The 24,207-nt window shown below is 46.7% G+C and overlaps 1 protein-coding gene across 1 annotated transcript in view; it reads right to left on the minus strand.

Moving 5' to 3' along the window:
* Positions 1-14,931: 14,931 nt before the first annotated feature.
* SLC5A5 (solute carrier family 5 member 5) overlaps positions 14,932-24,207 on the minus strand; it is a 10,960-nt gene continuing 1,684 nt past the window's right edge. The window contains exons 3-15 of the mRNA XM_029218139.1: positions 24,083-24,134; positions 23,833-23,900; positions 22,759-22,913; positions 22,185-22,325; positions 21,975-22,104; positions 21,038-21,126; positions 20,205-20,317; positions 20,060-20,130; positions 19,538-19,624; positions 19,279-19,472; positions 17,059-17,183; positions 16,192-16,307; positions 14,932-15,096 (exon numbers count right to left, since the gene is read on the minus strand). Of these exons, the coding sequence (XP_029073972.1) occupies positions 14,932-15,096; positions 16,192-16,307; positions 17,059-17,183; positions 19,279-19,472; positions 19,538-19,624; positions 20,060-20,130; positions 20,205-20,317; positions 21,038-21,126; positions 21,975-22,104; positions 22,185-22,325; positions 22,759-22,913; positions 23,833-23,900; positions 24,083-24,134 (1,506 nt within the window). The remainder of the gene's footprint in view (positions 15,097-16,191; positions 16,308-17,058; positions 17,184-19,278; positions 19,473-19,537; positions 19,625-20,059; positions 20,131-20,204; positions 20,318-21,037; positions 21,127-21,974; positions 22,105-22,184; positions 22,326-22,758; positions 22,914-23,832; positions 23,901-24,082; positions 24,135-24,207) is intronic.

Below are 24,207 nucleotides of genomic sequence, written 5' to 3' on the forward strand. Positions count from 1 at the left end.
CCAGCTCGGCTGTGGGCTCCGACCCTGGCTAAAGGGCATGAGGCCTCCGCAGGCGTCTTGTCTTGAAAACAAATGTTTGAACAAGGGCTGAATTCAGCAAATATGCTGCACCTTCGTGTGGATTTCAACGACCGAATGGGCTGGGGTGGGGATCAGGTGTTAACATGTGACCAGCCCCCTCGAGGACACAAAGTCACTGTTTGCTTTCTGGGGTTGACCCTTCTCCCTGATAGATGTAATCTGTGGGCTCCCTGCTGTCCTTGCACACCTCGGGTGTGTTTTCACTTTGCCCCGATAATGGCCAATCTGGTGCCTCTTTCCCTACATCAAACATGGGCCTTTACCAACAACCCTGGGCTGGGGTCCCCTCAGACCCTGTGGTCACCCTGGCAATGCCTCTGGTCAAGGGCAGTGTTTTTACACTGCCCTTCGAACATGCACCCATTTTTATGCACCAGAAAACTGAAGCTTCTGGAAAACTGAGCTGCCCAGTCACTTTAGCTAGTAAACAGCAAAGTCAGGATTTGAACCCTACCCTGGCCTTACCTTCAGAGTCCTCACCATCTCTCTGTGGGCCGGGATGAAGAGGGGAGGAAGGAGGGAGAGCAGGGGGTCGGACAGATTTTGTTCCAAGGCAATAAAGATCTATGGAGGGTGTGTGAGCTGGGGAGAGAAGTAGGTGTTAGATCCCTCCGGAGTGGGGGGGAGGGCAGGGTAAAGGACAGAGTGCTGGGAGGAGAGACAGAGGGGCTGGTTCAGAGTCTGAATGACAGGGATCAGGGGACCAATGGGTGCTGGGAGTGGGTGAGAGAGAAGTTCATATTTCTCCCCTGATTGTGTTTTTCTTGATTTCATCAAACATGGTAACTGTGAGGGGCTGTAAATTGTTGTAACAAGGTTTCCAGAACAATCTGGCTCTCTAAATCTAATATGGTGTGATAAAAGGTAACCAAAAAAGCCCAAGTTTTATAAATCAAAAGATGAATAAGATTTACAATTACTGCTCAGGAAACATTTCTATGATTTACTCTTTTTTTATATTTTTTATTATTATTTCTTTTTTCGGTACGTGGGCCTCTCACTGTTGTGGCCTCTCCCGTTGCGGAGCACAGGCTCTGGACGCGCAGGCTCAGCAGGCCTAGCCGCTCCGTGACATGTGGGATCTTCCCGGACCGGGGCACGAACCCGTGTCCCCTGCATCGGCAGGCGGACTCTCAACCACTGCGCCACCAGGGAAGCCTGATTTACTCTTTTAAAAAAAAATAATTTATTATTATTATTATTTTGCAATACGCGGGCCTCTCACTGTTGTGGCCTCTCCCGTTGCGGAGCACAGGCTCCAGACGCGCAGGCTCAGCGGCCATGGCTCATGGGCCCAGCCGCTCCGCGGCATGTGGGATCCTCCCCGACCAGGGCACGAACCCGTGTCCCTTGCATTGGCAGGCGGACTCTCAACCACTGCGCCACCAGGGAAGCCCTGTTATCTTTATTTATTTATTTTTGCCTGCATTGGGTCTTCGTTGCTGCACACGGACTTTCTCTAGTTGCGGCGAGTGGGGGCTACTGTCCATTGTGGTGCGTTGGCGTCTCATTGCAGTGGCTTCTCTTGTTGCGGAGCACAGGTTCTAGGGCATGCGGGCTTCAGTAGTTGTGGCTCGCGGGCTCCAGAGCTCAGGCTCAGTAGTTGTGGCGCACAGACTTAGTTGCTCCACGCCATGTGGGATCTTCCCGGTCCAGAGCTCAATCCTGTGTCCCCTGCATTGGCAGGCAGATTCTTAACCGCTGTGCCACCAGGGAAGCCTCTATGATTTACTCTTAAAGGAAAAAAGTAGATTTCATGGTAATGTGAATAATGTGATCCAGTATTCAGTTTTTTTTAAAAGGAAAAGGAAATTTTTCCCTCTTTAGATCTTTTTTCTGTTTTCATTATGTAGGGGCCCTGTGTTGCTGGGCTACTGTGAGTTTAACCTGTTCCTTGAGTGACTCATTGTCAGGTCAGGATTTGGAGGAAGCGATGTGGATGACCCAGAGAGCGGCAGCAGACTGCACAGCAAATTTCATCAGGATTCTATACTGGTGGGTGGTGACCTGTGAGGTGAGCTGCCTCCTGAGGAGTTTCTGGTTTAGCGGGCATCCCAGGTCCCAGACCCAATCTGAGACCTGGCCCTGGGGAGGACAGAATTAAGGGTGGATCCTCCATCCTTGCACTGTTGTGCCCCAGGTGTACCTGAAACCAGCTGAACCTGAAGGTAACACAAGTAGTGGACCTGGCGAAGAGGTAGGTGTGACCACGCCAGTGGAAACTTACCTGCTTCCTGTCCCAGGTCCTGTCTTCCGCTTAGTCTGGCTTCTTGACAACTCTCCCACCGCACCAGAACAAACAAGAATTTGGGGCCTCTGTCTTGGCCTCAGCTGCAGATGCCAAGGTCAGCAGGGGAGACTGAGACACGCCTTCAGCCCTGGGGTGTGTGTAGGGGGGCGGGGGGGGCGGGGAGCTGTGTGGCCTGTCCCTTCCCCCATTTAGGAGAACAAGTCAACAGGAGTGGGGGTATAGATGGTGAGGAGAGGCAGAAGGCTAGGTTGCTTCCTAGGGTGCCAGGGTGCATCAGGGTCGCTGGGAGGGAGGCTAGGGACCTGCTGGCTTGAAGTCATCGGGTGGAACTCATGCAGATGTTCCGAGCATGTACAGTGTACCTCCTCCCATGTACCCTGTGGGACTCAGCTCAGCTGCAGGCTATGGAGATGCCAGGAAGGGGTCAGGAACCTGGGTGCATGCAAAAATGCTAAATAAAATATTAGCAAATTGAGTTCAGCTGCTTTTTAAAGGACAACATACCAGGGGTGTGCAAGGTATTATTCCAAGGAGGCAAGAAAAATTCAGCCTCAGAAAACCTCATTTACTCAATGAAGAGATGAAAGGAGAAAAATATCAAATGATCATCTCACCGTGCTGGAAAAACATTTGGTAACATTCAGCAACCACTTCCAATCCTTTAAAAAGTTTTTAGTAAATGGGGAATAGGAAGAAATTAGTCTGATCAAAGGTTGTCATTAGAAAGGAAACGTGCACTGTGTTGGATGGTGAAATAGAAGAGGTAACATATTCCAGAACAAGGTATGGCCACTAACAGTCATGGCTAATATTTAATACTGATGCAGAAGTGCTGGTTAATGCAATAAGAGAAGAAAAAGAACTGAGACCAGATGATACAATCGTCTAGAGAAAATCAAAAAGAATAAGCAAACAAAAATGGATAGAACCTAATGAAGAGACTAAAGGCAAGTCCAATATAGGTGGAACACAGAGGATTTTTAGTGCAGTAAAACTATTCTGTCTGATACTGTAATGATGGAGAGAGGACATGATGCTTTTATCAAACCCATGAAATGCACAACACAGAGTCAACTCTAATGTAAACTGTGGACTTCAGAGTTAATAATAATGTATCAATATTCACTCAGCAATTGTAACATTGGCACAATCGGTTGTTCTGATGAAAGTTAAATAGGGAATTCCCTGGCGGTCCAGTGGTTAGGATTCCTCACTGTCACTGCCAAGGGCCCAGGTTCAATCACTGGTCGGGGAAGTAATACCCCACAAGCCGTGCGGCACGGCCAAAAATAAAAAAAAAGTTAAATATAGGGGAAACTGGGTGAGAGAGGGATGTATGGAAGCTCTCTGAACTTTCTGCTCAGTTTTTCTTAAACCTAAAGCTGCTCTAAAATATAGTCTATTGATTAAAAAAAAAATCAATAAAATAATTACCAAAAAAATGTGCTTACTACTGAGTCATTGCTAAATAAACATCAATATTCTAACATGAGTAAACTGCTTGGCACATAGTGTATGCTCAAGAAATGTGAACCATTTCAAAATATTCTTCTGATTATAAAAATTAATCACTTTAAAAATCTAATATACAATATGGGAAAGGAAATCTTACATATATCATCTTGACTCTTTGTGGGCATAGAATAGTCATGCTTAACCAGAGATGGTTCTGTGCTCCCCCCGGACACTGGCAACGTCTGGAGACATCTTTGGTTGTCACAACTGGGCGGCCGGGAGCGGGGGTGGGGGGAGGAGGTGTTATTGATCTCTAGTGAGTGGAGGCCAGGGAATCTGCTCAACACCCTACAATCTATAGGAGTATTCAGCCCAAAATATCAACAGTGCCAAGGCTGAGAAATTCTGGCACAGACCAACTCTCTCTCTCTCTCTTTTTATTTTTTAATCTAAGTGAGACCTGACTATTGATATCGCTGGGCAACTTGCTTTATCTTCCTGTCACCTGGAGTCCTGGGCAGCCCCACCCTGATCTTTTTAATCACCTGCCTAGTTTTCTGTCGCCTGAAAGCACCATGTCCTGGATTCCAGGTTCTCAAGATGGCCACCTGGATTTTCTTACGTTTTTTTTTTTTTTTCCTTTAATCTCAATGGCTTTTCTGAACCCTGTTGTGTTCCCCACATACACTGGCCCATTTCCCTGGACAAGGGTTGAGTAGCATCATTCAAAGGCTCAGAGTCCCTGAGCCTTGCTGAGGCTTACTATATATAAAGTTATGGTAATCAAGACAGGTGGGACTGGGAGACTTCCCTGGCGGTCCAGTGGTTAAGATTCAGTGCTTCCACTGCAGGAGGCACGGGTTCGATCCCTGGTCGGGAACTAAGATCTTGCATGCTGCGCAGTGCAGCCAAAAAAGACAGGTAGTACTGGTATAGGCATACACCAGAAGTTCTCACCCAGGGACAGTTTTACACCTTCAGGGGATCCTGGCCAATGTCTGGAGACATTTCTGGCTGTCAAGACTGGGGGTGGGGGTGGGGATGTGCTCCTGGCATCTGGTGAGTTAAGGGCAGGGATACTGTTAAATATCCGACAATGCACAGGACAGTCCTTGCCACAAAGAATGATCCAGTCCCAAATACCTGTAACGCTGAGGATGCAAAACTGTGGGATAGAGAAGTAGACCAGTTGGCCAAAATAGAGTCCAGAAATAACCCCACACATGTTTTGGCTCCTTGATTTTTTTTTTTTTTTTTTTTGAAAAATGTGCCAATGGGATTTCCCTGATGGTCCAGTGTGTAAGACTCCGTGCTTCCACTGCAGGGGGTGCGGGTTTGATCCCCAGTGGGGGAACTAAGATCCCACATGCTGAAGGGCATGGCCAAAAAAGAAAAAAAAAAAAAGATGCCAAGGTAGTTCACTAGGGATTAGAAATGGGAAAACTTTTCATACAAAAAGTTTAACTCTTAATGTAGTTTCTAGAAGGAAACAAAAGAGAATGCCTTAGTGATCTTAAATTGAGCAAAAATTTCTTAGAGTGAACATAAAAGGCATCAACATAAAAAAAAATTACATTACCCTGATACCAAAGCCAGACAAAGACACTATAGAAAAAAAGAACACTACACACCAATATCTCTTATGAACACTGATGCAAAAATTCTCCACAATATACTACCAAATTGATTTCAACAGCACATTAAAAGACTAAACACCATGACCAAGCAGAATTTACTCCTGGAATACAAGGATAGTTCAACATACAAAAATATCAATGTAATATATCACATTAACAAATTTCTTTTAAAATTTATTTATTTAATTTATTTATTTTTGGCTGCGTTGGGTCTTTGTTGCTGTGCTCGGGCCCTCTCCAGCTGCAGCGAGCGGGGACCACTCTTCATTGCGGTGCCTGGGCCTCCCATCACAGTGGCCCCTCTTGCTGCAGAGCACTGGCTCTAGGCACCTGGGCTTCAGGAGTTGTGGCTCACAGTTCCCGGAGCGCAGGCCCAGCAGTTGTGGTGCATGGGCCCAGCTACTCTGCGGCATGTGGGATCCTCCTGGACTAGGGCTCGAACCCATGTCCCCTGCACTGGCAGGCAGATTCTCAACCACTGCACCACCAGGGAAACCCCATATTAACAAACTGAACGAAAAAAAACCATGATTGCCTCAAATGATGCAGAAAAAAGAAGCATTTGATGAAGTTCAACACACTTTTGTTATAAAAACACTCAACAAACCAAGAATAGAAGGAAACTACATTAATATAATAAAGACCATGTATGAAAAACCCACAGCTCACATCATACTCAATGGTGAGAGACTGAAACTTTTCCTCTACTATCAGGAATAAGACAAGGATGTCTGCTTTTGCCACTTTTATCGACATAGTATTGGAAGTTCTAGCCAAAGCAATTAGGCATGAAAAATAAATCAAAGTTATCCAAATTGAAAAGGAAGAAATAAAGTTATCTTTTTTGGCAGATGACATGATCTCATATGTAGAAAACCCTGAAGATTCTGTAAAAAGCTGTTAGAACTAATAAACCATTTTATCAAAGTTTCAGAACACAACTTTGCAGGACGCAAATCAACACCCAAAAATCAGTTGCATTTCTTTTTTTCTTATTGGGGTATAGTTGATTTACGATATTATATTGGTTTCAGGTGTACAACGTAGTGGTTCAAAATTTTTACAGATTATACTCCATTTAAATTACTATAAAATATTGCTATATTCCCTGTGATACAATATATCCTTGTAGTTTATTTTATTTCATACATATTAGTTTGTACCTCTTAATTGCCTACCCCTATCTTGCCCCTCCCCCTTTCCTCCCCCCAGTGGTAACCACTAGTTTATTCTCTATATCTGTGACTATCTTTCTGTTTCATTATATTCATTCACTTGTTTTATTTTTTAGATTCTACATATAAGTGATAGCATACAGTATTTGTCTATCTCTGTCTAACTTACTTCACTAAGCATAATACCCTCCAGGTCCATCCATGTTATTGCAAATGGCAAACTTTCATTCTTTTTAATGGCTGAGTATATTCCATTGTATATGTACACCACATTTTCTTTATCCATTCATCTGTTGATGGACATTTAGGTTGCTTCCATGTCTTAGCTATTGTAAATAGTGCTACTATGAACATTGGGGTGCATGTATCTTTTTGAATTAGTGTTTGTGTCTTCTTTGGATATATACCCAGCAGTGGAATTGCTGGGTCATATGGTAGTTATATTTTTAGTTTTTTGAGAAACCTCCACACTGTTTTTCATAGTGGCTGCACCAATTTACATTCCACCAATGGTGTGCAAGGGTTCCCTTTTCTTCACATCCTCTCCAACATTTGTTATTTGTGTTCTTTTTGATGTTAGCCATTCTGACAGGTATGAGGTGATATCTCATTGTGGGCTTGGCTTTGCATTTCTCTGATGATTAGCCATCTTGAGCATCTTTTTGTGTGCCTGTTGGGGCCATCTGTATGTCTTCTGTGGAAAAATGTCTATTCAGGTCAGCTGCCCATGTTTTGCTTGGGTCTTTTTTTTTGATATTGAGTTTTACGAGCTGTTTGTATATTTTGGATACTAACCCCTTATCAGTCATATCATTTGCAAATATTTTCTCTCATGCAGTAGGTTGTCATTTCATTTTGTCAGTGTTTTCTTTTGCTGTGCAAAAGCTTTTAAGTTTAATTAGGTCCCATTTGTCTATTTTTGCTTTTGTTTCTTTTGCCTTAGGAGACAGATCCAAAAAAGTATTGCTATGATTTAAGTCAAAGAGTGTCCTGTCTGTGTTTTCTTCTAGGAATTTTGTGGCTTCCAGTCTTAAATTTAGGTCTTTAATCTATTTTGAGTTTACTTTTGTATATGGCATAAGAAAATGTTCTAATTTCATTCTTTATTAATTATTATTATTATTTTTGGCTGTGTTGGGTCTTGGTAGCTGCACACAGACTTTTCTCTAGTCACAGCGAGCGGGGGCTACTCTTCATTGCGGTGCACAGGCTTCTCATTACAGTGGCTTCTCTTGTTGCGGAGCATGGGCTCTAGGAGTGCAGACTTCTCTAGCTGTGGCATGCGGGCTCAGCAGTTGTGGCTCGCAGGCTCTAGAGCACAGGCTCAGTTGTTGTGGTGCTCTGCAGCATGTGGGATCTTCCTGGACCAGGGCTCGAACCCCTGTCCCCTGCATTGGCAGGCAAATTCTTAACCACTGTACCACCAGAGAAGCCCCTAATTTCATTCTTTCACATGTAGCTGTCCAATATTCCAAACACCACTCATTGAAGAGACTGTCTTTTCCACATTGTATATTCTTGCTTCCTTTGTTGTAGATTAATTGATCATAAATGTGTGGGTTTTTTCTGGGCTCTTTATTCTGTTCCATTGATCTATGTATCTGTTTTTGTGGCCAGTACCATACAGTTTTTATTACTGCAGCTTTGTAGTATAGCCTGAAGTCAGGAAGTGTGATACCTCCAGCTCTGTTCTTCTTACTCAAGATTGCTTTGGTTATTCAGGGTCTTTTGCGTTTTTATACAAATTTTAGAATTATTTGTTTTAGTTCTATGAAAAATGCTATTGATATTTTGATAGGGATTGTATTGAATCTGTAGATAGCCTTGGGTAGTATGGTCATTTTAACAACATAATTTCTTCCAATCCATGAACACAGTGTATCTTTCCATCTGTTTTTGTCATCTTCAATGTCTTTCATCAGTGTCATAGTTTTTTGAGTACAGGTCTTTTATAGCCTTAGTTAGATTTATTCCTAGTTAGTTTATTCTTTTTGATGTGATGGTAAATAGGGTTGTTTTCTTAATTTCTCTTTTGGATGGTTTGTTATTAGTGTATAGAAATGCAACAGATTTCTGTATATTAATTTTGTATCCTGCAACTTTACCTAATTCTTTGATTAGCTCCAGCAGTTTTTTGGTTTGCATCTTTAGGATTTTCTATGTAGAGTATTACATCATCTGCAAACAGTGACAGTTTTTGCTTCTTCCTTTCCAACTTGGATTTCTTTTATTTCTTTTTCTTGTCTGATTGCTGTGGCTAGGACTTCCAATACTATGTAGAATAAAAGTAGCGAGAATGGACATCCTTGTCTTGTTCTTGATCTTAGTGCTTTCAGCTTTTCACCATTGAGTATGTTGTTAGCTGTGGGCTTATCATATATGGCTTTTATTATGTTGAGGTATATTCTCTCTATACTGACTTCATGGAGAATTTTTATTATAAATGGATGTTGAATTTTGTCAAAAGCTTTTTCTTCATCTATTGAGATGATCATATGATTTTTATTCTTCAGTTTGTTAATATGGTGTATTACATTGATTGACTTGTGGATATTGAGCCAAACTTGCATCCCTGGGATAAATCCCACTTGATCATTGTGTATGATCCTTTTAACATATTGTTGAATTTGGTTTACTATATATATATATATATATATATTTGAAGATGTTGGGGGTAGGAGTTTATTAATTAATTAATTTATTTTTGCTGTGTTGGGTCTTCATTTCTGTGCAAGGGCTTTCTCTAGTTGTGGCAAGCGGGGGCCACTCTTCATCATGGTGCACGGGCCTCTCACTATCGCGGTCTCTCTTGCTGTGGAGCACAGGCTCCAGACGCGCAGGCTCAGTCGTTGTGGCTCACGGGCCTAGTTGCTCCGCAGCACATGTGATCTTCCCAGACCAGGGCTCGAACCTGTGTCCCCTGCATTAACAAGCAGGTTCTCAACCACTGCACCACCAGGGAAGCCCTGGCTTACTATTTTTTTGTTGAGGATTTTTGCATCTATGTTCATCAGTGATATTGGCCTGTAATTTTCTTTTTTTGTGTGATATCTTAATCTGCTTTGGGTATTAGGATGATGTCAACCTCATAGAATGAGTTCGGAAGCATTCCTTCCTCTGCAATTTTTCGGAATATTTTGAGAAGGATAGGTGTTAACTCTTCTCTAAATGTTTGGTAGAATTCACCTGTGAAGGCATCTGGTCCTACACTTTTGTTTGTTGGAGTTTTTATCATTATTATTACTGATTCAGTTTCATTACTGGTAATTGATCTGTTGATGTTTTCTGTTTCTTCCTTGTTCAGTCTTGGGAGATTTTACATTTCTAGGAGTTTACCCATGTCTTCTAGGTTGTCCATTTTATTGAGGTATAATTGTTTGTAGTAATCTTATGATCCTTTGTATTTCTGTGGTGTCAGTTATAGCTTCTTTTTCATCTCTGATTTTATTGATTTGGGCCCTCTCTCTTCTTTTCTTCATGAGTCTGGCTAAAGTTTTATTGATTTTGCTTATATTTTCAAAATCAAGCTCTTAATTTCATTGATCTTTTCTATTGCTTTTTTGGTCTCTATTTCATTTATTTCTGCTCTGATCTTTACAATTTCTTTCCTTCTTCTAACTTTGGGTTTTGTTTGTTCTTCTTTTTCTAGTTCCTTCACATGTAAATTTGGATTGTTTATTTGACTTTTTCTTGTTTCCTGAGATAGACTTTTATCTCTATAAACTCCCCTCTTAGAACTGTTTTTCCTGCATCCCGTAGATTTGGATCATTGTGTTTTCATTTTTGTTTGTCAGGTATTTTTAAATTTCTTCTTTGATTTCCTCAGTGACCCATTGGTTGTTTAGTAACATATTGTTTAGCCTCCATGTGTTTGTGTTTTTTTGCAGTTTTTTTTTCTTGTAGTTGCTTTTTCTTTGCAGTTTTTTTTTGCAGTTTTTTTTGCTTTTTCTTTGCAGTTTTTCTTTGCAGTTTTTTTTTTCTTGTAGTTGCTCACAGTGTTGTGGTCAGAAAAGATGCCTGACATGATTTCAGTTTTCTTAAATTTACTGGGGCTTGTTTTGTGGCCTAACATGTAATCTATCCTGGAGAATTTTCTGCACACTTGGAAAAAATGTGTATTCTGCTGCTTTTGGATGGAAAGTCCCGTATATATATATATGGAGTCCTAGTGTGTGACACACATTTGATCTAGTGTGTCATTTAAGGCCAGTGTTTCCTTATTAATTTTCTATCTGGATAACCTGTCCAGTGATGTAAGTGGGGTGTTAAAATCCCCTACTATTATTGTGTTGCTGCCAATTTCTCTCTTTATGTCTGTTAATATTTGGTGGGAATGTAAAACAGTATTTTAAAAATTAAATAGTATTTAAAACAGGAATGTAAAACAATATTTAAAAAATTAAACCGAATTACCATATGATCCAGTTTTCCACTTCTGGGTATAATCCCAAAAGAATTGAAAGCAAATATAGAACAGATATTTTGACGTCAATAGTCACAGCAGTATCATTCACAATAGCCAAAAGGTGGAAACAATCCAAAAGTCTATTGGTGGATGAATGGATAAACAAAACGCGGTATATACATACAGTGGAATATTAGTCAGCCTCTAAATGGAAGGAAATTCTGACAGCTGCTTCAGCATGAATGAACTTTGAAGACATTATGCTAAATGAAATAAGCCAGACACAAAAAGACAAATAATGTATGATTCACTTATATGAGCTCCATAGAATAGTCAAATTCATAGACAAAGAATATAGAATGCCGAGGAAATTCCCTGGCTGTCCAGTGGTTAGAACTCCAAGCTTCCACTGCAGGGGGCCCGGGATTGATCCCTGGTTGGGGAACTAAGATCCTGTAAGCTTCATGGCACAGCCAAAAAATAAAATAGAATGATGGCTACCAGGGGCTGGTGGGAGAGGAGAATTGGGAATTAGTATTTACGGGTATAGAATTTCAGTCTCAGATGAGTAAAAAGTTCTGGAGATGGATGGTAGTGATTGTACAACAATGTGAATGTACTTAATGCCACTGAACTATACACTTTAAAATGGTTAAAATCATGACTTTTATTTTATGTAATTTTTGCCACAAAGAGGAAAAGAAAAAATTATAATTTTTCGGAAATCAAAACTACAATTCTGATCTTTCAAAGGCAGTATTAAGCAACTAAAGAGGCAAGACATAATTTGGGAGAAAATATTGGCAATGCTTATAACCAATGAAGAACTTGTGTCCAGAATACAAAAATAATTCTTGCAACAATAAGAAAATAAAGAACCCCATTAAGAATTGGGCAAAAGATTTGAATGACACTTGGTCAAAACTATATGGATAGATAACAAGCATGTGAAAAGATGTTCAAAATCTTCAGTTATCAGAGAAATATAAATCAATACCACATTGAGGTACTACCCCACACACACGAGAATGGCCAAAATTAAAAGGATGGACCATGTAAGTTCTGTCAAGGACGTTGAGCGGTTGGAACTCATATATTGTTTGTGACAATGTAAAATGAGTCAACCACTTTGGAAAACAGTTTGACAATTTCTAAAATAAACATACACCTACCCCATTGGATCCAGCCATTTCATTCCTAAGAATTGACCCAAGAGAAGTGAAAGTTCACACAAAAACATGTACACTAATGTTTTTAGCAACTTTCTTTGTAATAGCCCAAAGCTGGAAATGTTAGTGAATGGATGAACGGACAGTGGTCCATCCATACAGTGGAGTACTACTGAGCAACAGTAAGTGATGAACTACCAACACACACGACAACATGGCTGGATCTCTAAAACAGCAGCCAGACCAGCTTGTTCTGTCTGCACTGGGAAGCCTCAGCCCTGCTCCCTGCCCCACCCCGAACCGTGCTTTGAGGAAGGACCACCAACCAGCTGAAAGTCTGGTTCCCACTTTACTCAGTCATTGATTTAAAATTTGTGATGGTCATTTTTAGGGCTTCCCTGGTGGCGCAGTGGTTGAGAGTCCGCCTGCCGATGCAGAGGACACGGGTTCGTGCCCCGGTCCGGGAAGATCCCACATGCCGCGGAGCGGCTGGGCCCGTGAGCCATGGCCGCTGAGCCTGCGCGTCCGGAGCCTGTGCTCTGCAACGGGAGAGGCCGCAACAGTGAGAGGCCCGCGTACTGCAAAAAAAAAAAAAAAAAAAAAAAAAAAATTTGTGATGGTCATTTTTAAGTCCAAATCTAAAGGTCTCCATAAAACAGCCTGCACAGAGGGCCAGGTCTCTGAGTGGTCAAGAGAGGCCAGATCAGGAGGGGTACATTCATTTCCTGAGGCTGCCACAGCTTAACATAATAGAAATTAATTTTCTCTCAGTACTGGAGGCCCAAAGTTCGAAATCGAGATGTTGGCAGGGCCGTGTTTCCTCTGAAGGCCCTAGGATAGAATCCCTCCCCTGCCTCACTCCCAGCTTCTGGTGACTCCAGCAATCCTTGGCATCCCTTGGCTTGTACGTACATTACTCATCTCTGCCTCTTTGTCCACATAGTTTTCTCCCTGTGTGTCTGTGTCTTTTCTCCTCTTCTAATAAGGACACAGTCATTAGATTCAGGGCCCATTCTAATCAGTATGACCTAATTTTTAGTTTTAATAATTTGTTTATTTTTGGCTGCATTGGGTCTTCGTTGCTGCATGCAGGCTTTCTCTAGTTGTGGCGAGCAGGGGCTACTCTTCGTTGTGGTGTGCGGGCTTCTCATTGCGGTGGCTTCTCTTTGTTGTGGAGCACAGGCTCTAGGCGTGCCGGCTTCAGTAGTTGTGGCACTTGGGCTCAGTAGTTGCGGCTCGTGGGTACTAGAGCGCAGGCTCAGTAGTTGTGGCATATAGGCTTGTAGTAGTGCTCCGTGGCATGTGGGATCTTCCTGGACCAGGGCTTGAACCCGTGTCCCCTGCACTGGCAGACGGATTCTCAATGACTGCGCCACCGGGGAAGTCCCAGTATGACCTAATCTTAACTTGACCAAGTACACCTGCCAAGACCCTATTTTTAAAGAAGCTTACATTCTGAGTTTCCAGGTAGACGTGAATTTTGGGGCTACCTTATTGAACCTAGTATAAGGGCTCCAGCTGCTAGGTGAGCAGGGGATGCTTCTCTGGAGGCCATGGGAGCCATGGCAGTTGTGGGCAGAGGTGGGTACAGCCAGCTCTCAGTGTCACAGAAACCCCAGGGGCTGGTGCAGGGACAGTGTACAAAGGGCAGTGAGGAGGGGATCCTTTGGGAGGGAGTCAGGAGGGGAGAGAAGCTGTGTGCCTGGGAAGGCAGTGTAGTGCACCCTAGCACGGGAGTGATCACCTTGCTCTGATGCTTTAAATACTCAGGTTTATTCATCATAGGCTCGGGGATAGTGATAAAGAGATTTGCACTCAGACCTGACTGAGGAGATCTAGGGTGACAGCCAAAATGATTTTTCAGAGAAGACAGAACATCAAGAGTCCATTTATTTGATGTGCATGGATGAAGTCTCCAACCAAGGGTCAGACGCGTCTCTGGTATGTGAGCTCGCCTGTATACCAGCAACACATCGTCAACGGAGCCTCAGCATCATGCAGCACCCAGGTCTGTCCCTGACCTGACCCGACTCACTGTGTGACCTCAGGCAACCTCGCTGAGCCTCAGTTTCTTCCTCTGTAAAGTGGGCTCATGGTCCTTAATGGATGAGATGGGTAAAGTGTCCAGGCACAGAAGGAAGGCTGAAAACATTATTCTTCCTTTCTCCTTCCCTCCTCCTCACAAGATCAGAGGCCATGTGACGTCTGTCCCTCCAAAGGGAGGAAAATAGGGAAGGGATGAAGGAGGGAGAGCTGGTGTCTAACTCTCGATGAGTGTCTGGTTTGTTCTGTGACCTTGGCCAAGTCAATGCCCCTTTCCAGGCCTTGGTTTCCCTACCTGTGAAGTGGGCACAAGGGGTTGGGCCTGAGGACATCCAAAATCATTGCTAAGGTTCAGATAATTCCCAGGGAAGAACTGGGGTCTTTCTCAGACCCCAGTGTTGGGCCTGGGGTTTTCCCATGTTGTCCAGAGGGGACTTCAATATCTTACTTTTGTAGGTAGAGAAATATCTGGCCTTGTTTTGGGGGAGTGGGCAGGGGTGCAGCATCTAAGACTTGGGTCCAGCTGGAAGGAGGAGGCAGGATAAAATGACTTTCTGGAGGTGGGGCTTCACCTCTTCCCATAGGGTAGGGACGTGCAGTCCCGAGCTTATTTGCATATGATGTGGCCTAGCCAATAGGAGCCCAAGACTATCGGCTCATGGCCTGGGATTGGCTCCCCTGGGGTTCCATCCCAGGCGGTCAGTTCCTGACTGCCTCAGAGGTCTGTCTCTCGCAGGTTAAGACCTTTGTCATGTTCACTGCCTGGGGTCCTGGAGCCAGCTCCATTCATCTCCTTCTGACCCAGGAAGAGCAGATGGTCCTCGTCAGTGGGCAGGAAGTCAGGAGGCCTCTTGGTTCCTGGGGACAATTCTTCAGCACCCTGGGGGGAGGAGAGAAGAAAGACCCTGTCATAAAGACCACTTCTGCTGTGTCAGCTCAGATATCCTCCAGTTGGGGACAGAGGGCCTGGGAGGACAGAACCTGGGCAGAGTTGCACAATATCCCCTTGTCCAGTGCATAGGTCAGTCCTGTCCCTTCTGCCTCAAAAACCTCCATCCACTTCTCTCCCCCATGCCCGTGTCACCTACAGTCCAGGTCATCAGAGCTTCCATGGATGCCCGCCCACATCCTCTCTCTGACTCTGCCTATTGTTCTTCCAGAGAATGAATATTTTCCCACAGCAGCTGGAGGGAGCTTTAAAACACTTAAGCCAAATCCACTCCCTCCCCAGCCCTCACCGTTGAGTCTGCTCTGGCCTCAGACCCTTTGCACCTGCTGTGCCCTCCACCAAGAATGCCCTTCCCTCAGATTTCCCTATGGCTGTCTCCTTCTCATTCTGGACTCTTCCAAGAGGCTATCCCCATCTTAGTATTCTGCTTTATTTTCTTCCTAATATTCACCACCCGCTTAGATCCTATTCCTTTCTTGGTTTAGCTTTCTTCTGCTCCTGCCAGTACAGGTCTGGGTACACAGCAAGTGCTTAATAAATAAGGGAATGAAACAGGGATTCCAAAGCAAGAGCAGGCCTGGATCAGACCCCCCAGGGACAATGTTTCTTAAACTCAGGACATTCCAACAGCAGCCACACGGCTTTGGCCAAGGTTGGTCTACTCCCTGTGGTGTTTCTTATGTAAGAGTTTTCCTAAGTTGACTCACTTTTGAATTAAGCAATTTTCTTTTCAGGAGACACTTTATATCAACACCAAAAGACAAACCAGTTTCACTTGCCATAGAATGGAAGTAATTGTAAAAACAGATACGATGAAAATGAATTCTGCTCAGTGCTTGTTAAAGGGGAAAGTGTTGAAGACACATTAGCTCCCAACTGAGCCTTTCCACAGGAGGTAAGGAGAAGTTGAGAAAGACAAACATGCTGACTCACCCTGTCACTTCCCTGAGTTGTGGCCACACACAGAGCACCCGAAGCCACTTCACTGCCCCTCCCCCAACTCCGAGAGCACAGCCCTAGACTGACCTTCATCAAGCTGTCATCCAGGGTGGCCACTTCTTCCTTAGGGGCCACAGATGCCGTCTGCCGTGTGAGGTCCCACCACAGCAGACCAGGACCCAGGGCACTGCGCTTGGTGGGGCCTGAGGGGGCAGAGAGAAAATGGAATTATTTAGCGAGGGGTGGGGGGCGGGGACTGGAGACCAGGCCCTGGGGAGGGGAAGGGAGAGCTCTGATAGTTTCCAATCCGAGATCTGATAGTGACCCACTGGGGACACTGGCAAGTCTCTGCCCCCCTCTGGGTTCAGTTGTCTCATCTATACAGTGAGGGGTTGTAATAGAACAACAGTGGATGGCCAGGAGGGTCCGGCACATGGTTCCGTTCACTCCTATGTCCCTATCGTCTAGAATATTGCCCAACAGAGAAAGACTCAATAAAGGCCTGGTGAATGTGAAGTCTGAGACTCAGGAAGCGAGAACAAGTACTATTATCTCTGTTGATTTCTTTTGATCTCTTTCCACTTCTCCATGGAATTCAGAATTCCTGGAGGAGCACAGAGTTGCTAAGGCCTTGATGAGAAGATATATCAGCACCAGGGACAGTGTCTCGTGGCCCTACCGGCCTTCCTCTCACAAAGGCTTAATTTTGGGGGGCGAAGAGGGAATAGAGAGGTGGATAGGGGATGCCTCTGTTTCTGCCTTTGCAAAATAGGACAAGTCCCACGAGGTGGAGGGTTGTCCTGAAGGTGATGCAGCACAAAGGGTGTAGATGCGGCTAGCACACAGTGGCCACTTGGCTGGCAGAAGGATCCTTCCTTCCCTCCCTGTCTGGTGGGTCCTAGAGGCAGAGGGATGGACAGGATGACTTCTAAGAATGCTACACGCCCTCCTTACCCGTCAGGCAGCTGACGAGAGCTCCACATAGCACGGTGCTCACTGTGCCCAGGGCACCATAATAGAGATAGGAAATGGCATACAAGCTGTCAGTTAAGGTGGGTTGATCAGGGTCCATTTCGAGGCTGGGGGAGGGAGAGTTGAGCATGAGTCTAAAATCCACTCCCAGCCCATTTGCTTCTTCCTGTCTCCACTCCCACGACCCAGCCCAGTCCTCCATTATTGCTCATCTGGCCATGTGCCAGTTCTCCTTCCCTGCTGCTATCCCACCAACACCCTCAGGCATTCTGTACACACAAGCAGAGGGAGCATTACTAAAATGTAACTCAGATCACCTCCTGCTACTTCTCATCACCCTCCATGGATCCCTATTGCCCTCAGAATCAAACCAAATTAAGCTCTAAGAAGAAAACAGCTGTGAACCTTTATGACCTTGGATTTGGCAATAGTTTCTTAGATATGACACCAAAAGCACAAGCAGCCAAAGAAAACACAGAGGGAATTCCCTGGCGGTCCAGTGGTTAGGACTCCTTGCTTTCACTGCTGAGGGGGTGGGTTCAATCCCTGGTCAGGGAACTAAGATCCTAAAAACCACGTAGCACAGCCAAACAAAACAAAACAAAGAAAACATAGATAAACAGGACTTCATCAAAATGGAAAACTTTTGTATATCAAAGGATACTGTCAACAGAATGAATGACAGCACACAGAATGAAAGAAAATGTTTGCAAATCGTATATCTGATAAGGATCTAATATCCAGCATTATAAAGATATAAAGAATATATAAATTACAACTCAACAATGAAAAGACAAATGGCCCAGTTTAAAAATGAGCAAGGGATCTGAGGAGACATTTCTCCAAAGAAGATATAAATATGGCCAGTAAGCACGTGAAAAGATGGTCAACATCCTTAGTCATTAGGGAAACACAAATCAAAACCACAATGAGATATCACTTCATACCCAGTAGGATGGCTAGGATTTTTAAAAGGGGAAAATAACAAGTATCGGAGAGGATGTGGAGAAATTGGAACACTCGTATATTGCTGGAGGGAATGTAAAATGATGTAGTCACTGTGGAAAGCAGTCTGGTGGCTCCTCAGAAAGTTAAACATAGAATTACCATATGATCCAGCAATTCCACTCCTAGGTATATATCCAGAGAAATGAAAACATATGTCTACACCAATACTTGTACACAAATGTTCATAGCAGCACTGTTCACAATCACTAAATGTCCACCAACTGATGAAGGATAAATAAAATTGATCCATCCATACAGTGAAATATTACTCAGCCATAAAAGGAAGGAAGCACTGATACATGCTACAATGTGGATGAACCTTAAAAACACCATGCTGAGTGAAGGAAGCCAGAGACAACAGGCCGTATGTTGTACAATTTCATTCATATGAAATGTACAGAATAGGCAAATCCATAGTGACAGAAACTGGATTAGTGGTTGCCAGGGGCTAGAGGGAGGTGGAAATGGGGAGTGACTGCTAAAACGTACAGAGTTTTATTTTTTGGTCTTTTTTGTTTTGTTTGTTTTTGAGGTAACGAAAATATTCTTCAGTTAGTGGTGATGATTGTATAACCTGGGGAATATACTAAAAGCCACTTTTAAACGGCTAATTTTATGGTCTGTAAATGATATCTCAATTTAGAAAGAAAAGAATCAGATTCCTCTGGCTGGACCTCTTCTCCTATCCTTACTCCTCGCACTAAATCCACCCCAACCTCACCATAGTTGGAATGCACTAAAGTGAACACTGGGGGACTTCCCCGGTGGCGCAGTGGTTAAGAATCCGCCTGCCAGTGCAGGGGACACGGGTTCGATGCCTGGTCCGGGAAGATCCCACATGCCGCGGAGCAACTAAGCCCGCGAGCCACAACTGTTGAAGCCCGCGCACCTAGAGCCCGTGCTCCGCAACAAGAGAAGCCACCGCGATGAGAAGCCCGCGCACCACAACGAAGAGTAGCCCCCGCTCGCCGCAACTAGAGAAAGCCTGCACGCAGCAATGAAGACCCAACGCAGCCAAAATAAATAAATAAGTAAATAAATGGATAAACTGAACCCTGGTCTCAGAGCCTTTGCACTTTCTTTCCCCTCTGCTGGGAATGCCCTTCCCTCACTTCTTCCTGCTCCCCGCTCCTCCTCTCAATCGGGCCAGGATCCCTCCCTGGCCACGCCTCCCGCTCACACCAGCTCGCTCACCTGGAGGCCCTGCTGGAGGCGTTGGCGGCGAGAAGCGGGTCTAGGATGCCAGAGGCGTTGGCAGAGGGCACAGCACAGCCGGCGGCCGATGAAGGCAGGACCCCCATGGACTGCGCGCTAGGCGGGTACAGAGTGGCACCCACGGCCACCCACAGCGACAGCGCCAAGCCCACCGCCAGCCCGGACAGGACGCCCTGATGGGGGACCCAGTGTCAGTGGAGGGTACTCCCAGCCCCTCACCTCGCTCACCCCCACTCACCAGCGTATTGCAGGCGGGGAGGAACATTCCCAGGATGAAAGCTCCTAGGAGGGGGCCGCTGATGACTCCCATGATGGTGAAGGAGCCCTGGGAGAGTGGGTGGGGTTGAGACTGAGAACAGAGCTCTCCCACCTTTCCTGTCCTCAGTTTACCCGCTGGGAAAGGAAGACCTGGGGAATTCTACTGTGGACCTTGAGACTCCTCTGTGCCCTAAAGGGGAGGCGACTCCTTGTGCCTGCCTCTCTCCCAAAGATGCTGATTCTCTCTCTTGACAAACTTGGTTCCACCTCCAGGCCAGAAGGAGGCCCTTCTTGCCCCCAGGCCACCACTCCCGCTCCTAGCTGCCCCCCCTCCCCCGTCCCCCCGCTTTTGGCCAGGTGGCTGCAGGAAGTATCCTGCCTGTGGCATCAGTCAGAACTCAGTTCTGCCGCTGACATGTGTAACCTTCTCGGAGCCTCATTTCAACGTGGATGTTGCCTCACCTCTTGGGGAGATTAGGGCAGGGTGGGGAGCGGGGCTCACCTCGAGAACGCCGCCCCCCAGCAGGGAGGACAGAGCTGCCACAGTGAGACAGGCCGAGCCGTAGATGAGTGCTGTAGTGGATGGGGATGGCACTGTCAGCGGGGAGAGGCTGCCCTGGCCCCCCACCCGGGTCCCCCCAACTCACACAGCCCCTTGGAGATGATGACAAGTTTCCGGGGGGTCAGACTCGGCAGCCGAGGTTTGATGAGGTCCTCCACAGTGACAGCAGCCATGGCATTGATGCTGGTAGATGCAGTGCTGGCGGGTACAAGGGAGGGGAGAGGGGTGTCCTCAGGCCACATCAAGGGATTGGCCACACACACCCTGGGGCCTACCTGCTAGGGGAGGCCCCCAGCTGCCCACACTATCTGGCCTGCCAGGACCCCCAGCCAGCCCGAGGGCAGAGGCAGGGGCGACAGAATTCCTCAGGAGTGGAGATGTCCACATCTCCGCACTCCCCCATAGACCTGAGACGCCCTCGCAGGAGCAAGGACACCCATGACCAAGGCCACAAATGACACAAGTTCTCATTACAGAGCAATAATGGGGTGCAGAGAATAGTCTCATGGAACTCTGGTCACAGCAGGAGCAGGCCGCAAGTTGTAGAAGATTTGAAACTACCAGAGTGTGAGGCCCCTGAGGCCAAGAGTGGTGACCGCTTGGCCATGGCTGCGCCCCAGTATTTAGAACAGCAGTACCTGCCACATAGGTGCTTATCAAACATTTGTTTGGGGGATGGAGGACAGAAAGAAGGGAAAGGAGTCTCGTGTGGCCCTGCCGGGGAATAAGACGGTAAAGACTCCGGAGCTGGGGTCCTGATGCCCAGGGTGTGCCCTTTGCCAGAGCCCACCTGATGGGGACTGAGCAGTTAAATGATGGACATGCCCAGAACATCCCATCTCACAGGGGAGTGGCTGGTAGAGACAAGGAGGACCCATGGGCTCAGATGTGGCCAAGTGAGCAAGCTGTGCCACTCACCTGAGGGTGCCACTGTAGGCACAGGCCAGAAAGAGCCCAGGGACTCCAGGCAGGTCCACGAAGATGTCCAGCACCATCAAGGGCATGTACTGGGGGGAGTCGGGGGTCAACCTCCAGGACAGCAGCACCCCAAGGGCAGGGGCTTCTGTCTGTCCTTACACTGCACGTCCCCAGCACCCTGTACAGACCAGGCTCACAGTGGGCACTTAGCGTGTGTGTGTTTGTTGATCGACTTTGTGATACCATGCAAAGAGCCCTGGGACCTGAGTGAGGCAAGGTCCTGTGTCATCCCCACTTTACTGATGGAGCCCGTGAGACCAAAGAGGTACACACCTTGCTTGAGGTTACACAGTCAGACAGTCCAGGATCTGACCCCAGAGGAGGATCTGATGGGATGGTCTTTCAGCCTCTGCCAGCTCTGAGCCCCAGGGTCAGAGATCCCGCCAGGGCGTGCAGGTCTAGGTCTTGGCCCTGGTGCTGCCCCTGACTTGCCTGTGGACCTCAGGCAATTGCTCTACCCACGACCTCCTGCCTCAGTTTCCTCATCTGTACGTCAAGGGCCATGGCAACCTTGGCCTCATCACATGTTGAAAGATTTGATGAGAAATTAACTGCTTGTGAAGGGAACAGCATAAGGCACAGAGTAGACACTTGGGACATGAGAGAGGGTCATTATGGTTAATGTCATCATTTCATGATGGACCATGGTCCCATCTCCTCCTTGATAGCCTTCAGGGAGTCTGAAATGCCCCTCCCCTACTCCCTCCCATGGCTTCCCATCACCTCCCAGATCCTCCTGTGAGCTGAGCTCTTTCCTGCCTCTGGACCTTTGCACAGGCTGTCTCTACTTTTCCACTCTCACTCGCAGAGACTCATCCAGAGGTTCACAGTGGGGGTGGGTAGATAGAAGTGGCCTAGGAGCCTGGACCAGACTCACCTGGTCTGGGGCAGAGATACGCCCTGCCAGGAGAGGGTCACAGTCAAGGTAGAACGTGAACATGATGATGCCACAGAAAGCAGCACTGGACACGATCAGGAACAGGCCCAGTTGGTTGACGAGCACGGCCCTGGGGGGAGAGGTGGTCTCAGAAGGGGAGGGGAGCAGCACGTCCCCGAAGTATCCACTTTGCCCCTCCCAAATACTCACAGCTTGGCCTGTTTCTCCGTGCGACAGGCCATGTAGCGCTGCACCTGTGCTTGGTTCACACCATACATTGAAAGCCATACCAATGTGCCACCGACAACAAAAGTCCAGAATGTGTAGCGGCTCCTTGGGTCCAGGTCAAAGCTGGATGAGGGCAGGGAAAGTCAGCCATGTGGGGATGCCACACTGACTTCACCCACCCGAAGTGCCCCAGATAGCCATTCTGCACCTTATGGGCCTTAAAGGGATATTTGGGGTAGGTTCTGAAATGTGACTAGGAGTTTGAATCATCCATGTATGCATTCAGAAAACATTTTTTCTACGTTCAGCTGGGAGCTCAGAGAGCCTGCAGTCCCCAGTCTGGGCTAGCGGGTGGGGTGGTGCAGAAGTCTGGGCCAGATGGAGGGATGGGGGCTGTGGGAGTACAGAGAGGGGGAGCCAGGGTTCTGTCCGTGGGGAGTCTCGGGAGGGGAGCAAGGAGGGCTTCCTGGAGCAGGAGGCATTGGCTGGCTTCTCCCAGGGCAGACAGATGTCAGCTCCATCGTTTGGCAGTATCCCCCTTTCTGTTTTCACTTACTCCATCAGGTTGATCCTGGAGTGGTTCTTGGCAAGCTCAAGTACTTGCCCAGGTCCACCCACGAGCATAGTTCCGCGAGCCAGGACAACCCAGAAACCACTCAGCATCACTAAGACCTGAAACACGTCGGTCCAGATCACAGCCTTCATGCCGCCCTGCAAGATGTGACAGGGAGGGAGACAGGGTGTCAGACGGGAATCTGTCTGGGGCCTACAGGACAGGGCAGAGGTAGGAGGGAGGAGGAGTCAGGTAGCGGACCTGGCTGGGGCCAACCTGGCCTGGCCTCCAGCAGTGGCTGGGACCAATACCCCTCTCTGCCTCGGTTTCCTTATCTGTAAAATGGGGGTAATAACAGTACCTTCCTCAGGGTATCATTGTGAGGACTAAATTAGTTACTATAAGAAAAATATTTGGAAGAGCATCTGGCACATACGAGTGTTCAGTGAGTGATGGCTGCCACCATTATTATCATTATTAGTACTACTGTTATTATTAGCTGTTGTTTTTACCCATCCAGCCTTCATGTCTTTGGCGTGTTCTTCATGTTTTTGTCTTGGCAGCCCCTGGATTTTCCTTTGGAGAAGCCCCTTCCCCCACCCAGGTCACTTGGGTGAAGCTAACCCTGCTCCCAGCTCCAGGAATAGCCAATCAGAACATCCTAGCCACCCAAACATCTGTGAGTGGCTCATCCTTCACAGAATACCAGAGCCAGCCAAACAGAGCCCTTCGGGGACTTCAGCCAGCCCATCCTGAAATTGGAACTCACTTGCTGCTGGAAGGAAGCCAAAAGCGATGGAAGCCTGGAGCTAATGAGGTCCCTAGAGATGGGAGAGGGACCCAGAGGACTCTGTTGTAGCCCCTGGATCCACCCATGCCTGAAGCTAGATTGTCCTTGGACTTTCAGCAATAAACCTTTCAAATCACCTTTCATAATAAAGATGAGGAAGTAGGCCCAGTTGGGACACAGGCTTCCTCCGGAGGAAGGGAAGGTAGGGAGTGGATGGGCCTGCCCACAGTCTCTCCCACTCAGTGGACATGGAGCCCCACGTCGGGTGGGGGTAGGGGGACATTCACCACAGTAGTGTAGAAGGTGCAGATGACTCCGGTAGACAGGAGCGATGCCCAGATGTCCAGCCCTGTCACTGCAAGGAGACCCTCCCATTAGGCCGCCGTGCAGGGTGTAAACTTGGCCTCCGCTCTCTTGGGCCCTCTTCTCTCCAGGAGGATACTTCCCTCCCAAGTCTCTCCTAGGGCTGCCCCTTCCTTCCCCTGGTCCAGTCTCTAAGCTCTTGTCCCCTCCCCGTCACCCTCGCCCGAGTCAAACCTTGGTTCAGGATGAGCGCGGGGGCGTAGATCACGATCCCGGTGTACAGCATCTGCAGGTAGAGGGCAGGGGCAGGTGAGTAGGGGCGGGGGGATTGGGGGGCTCCTGGGTTAAGAAGGCATTAG

Source organism: Monodon monoceros, unplaced genomic scaffold (genome assembly GCF_005190385.1).
Source record: "Monodon monoceros isolate NGI ecotype Baffin Bay Population unplaced genomic scaffold, NGI_Narwhal_1 Super_Scaffold_12, whole genome shotgun sequence".
Classification (NCBI taxonomy): Eukaryota; Metazoa; Chordata; class Mammalia; order Artiodactyla; family Monodontidae; genus Monodon; species Monodon monoceros.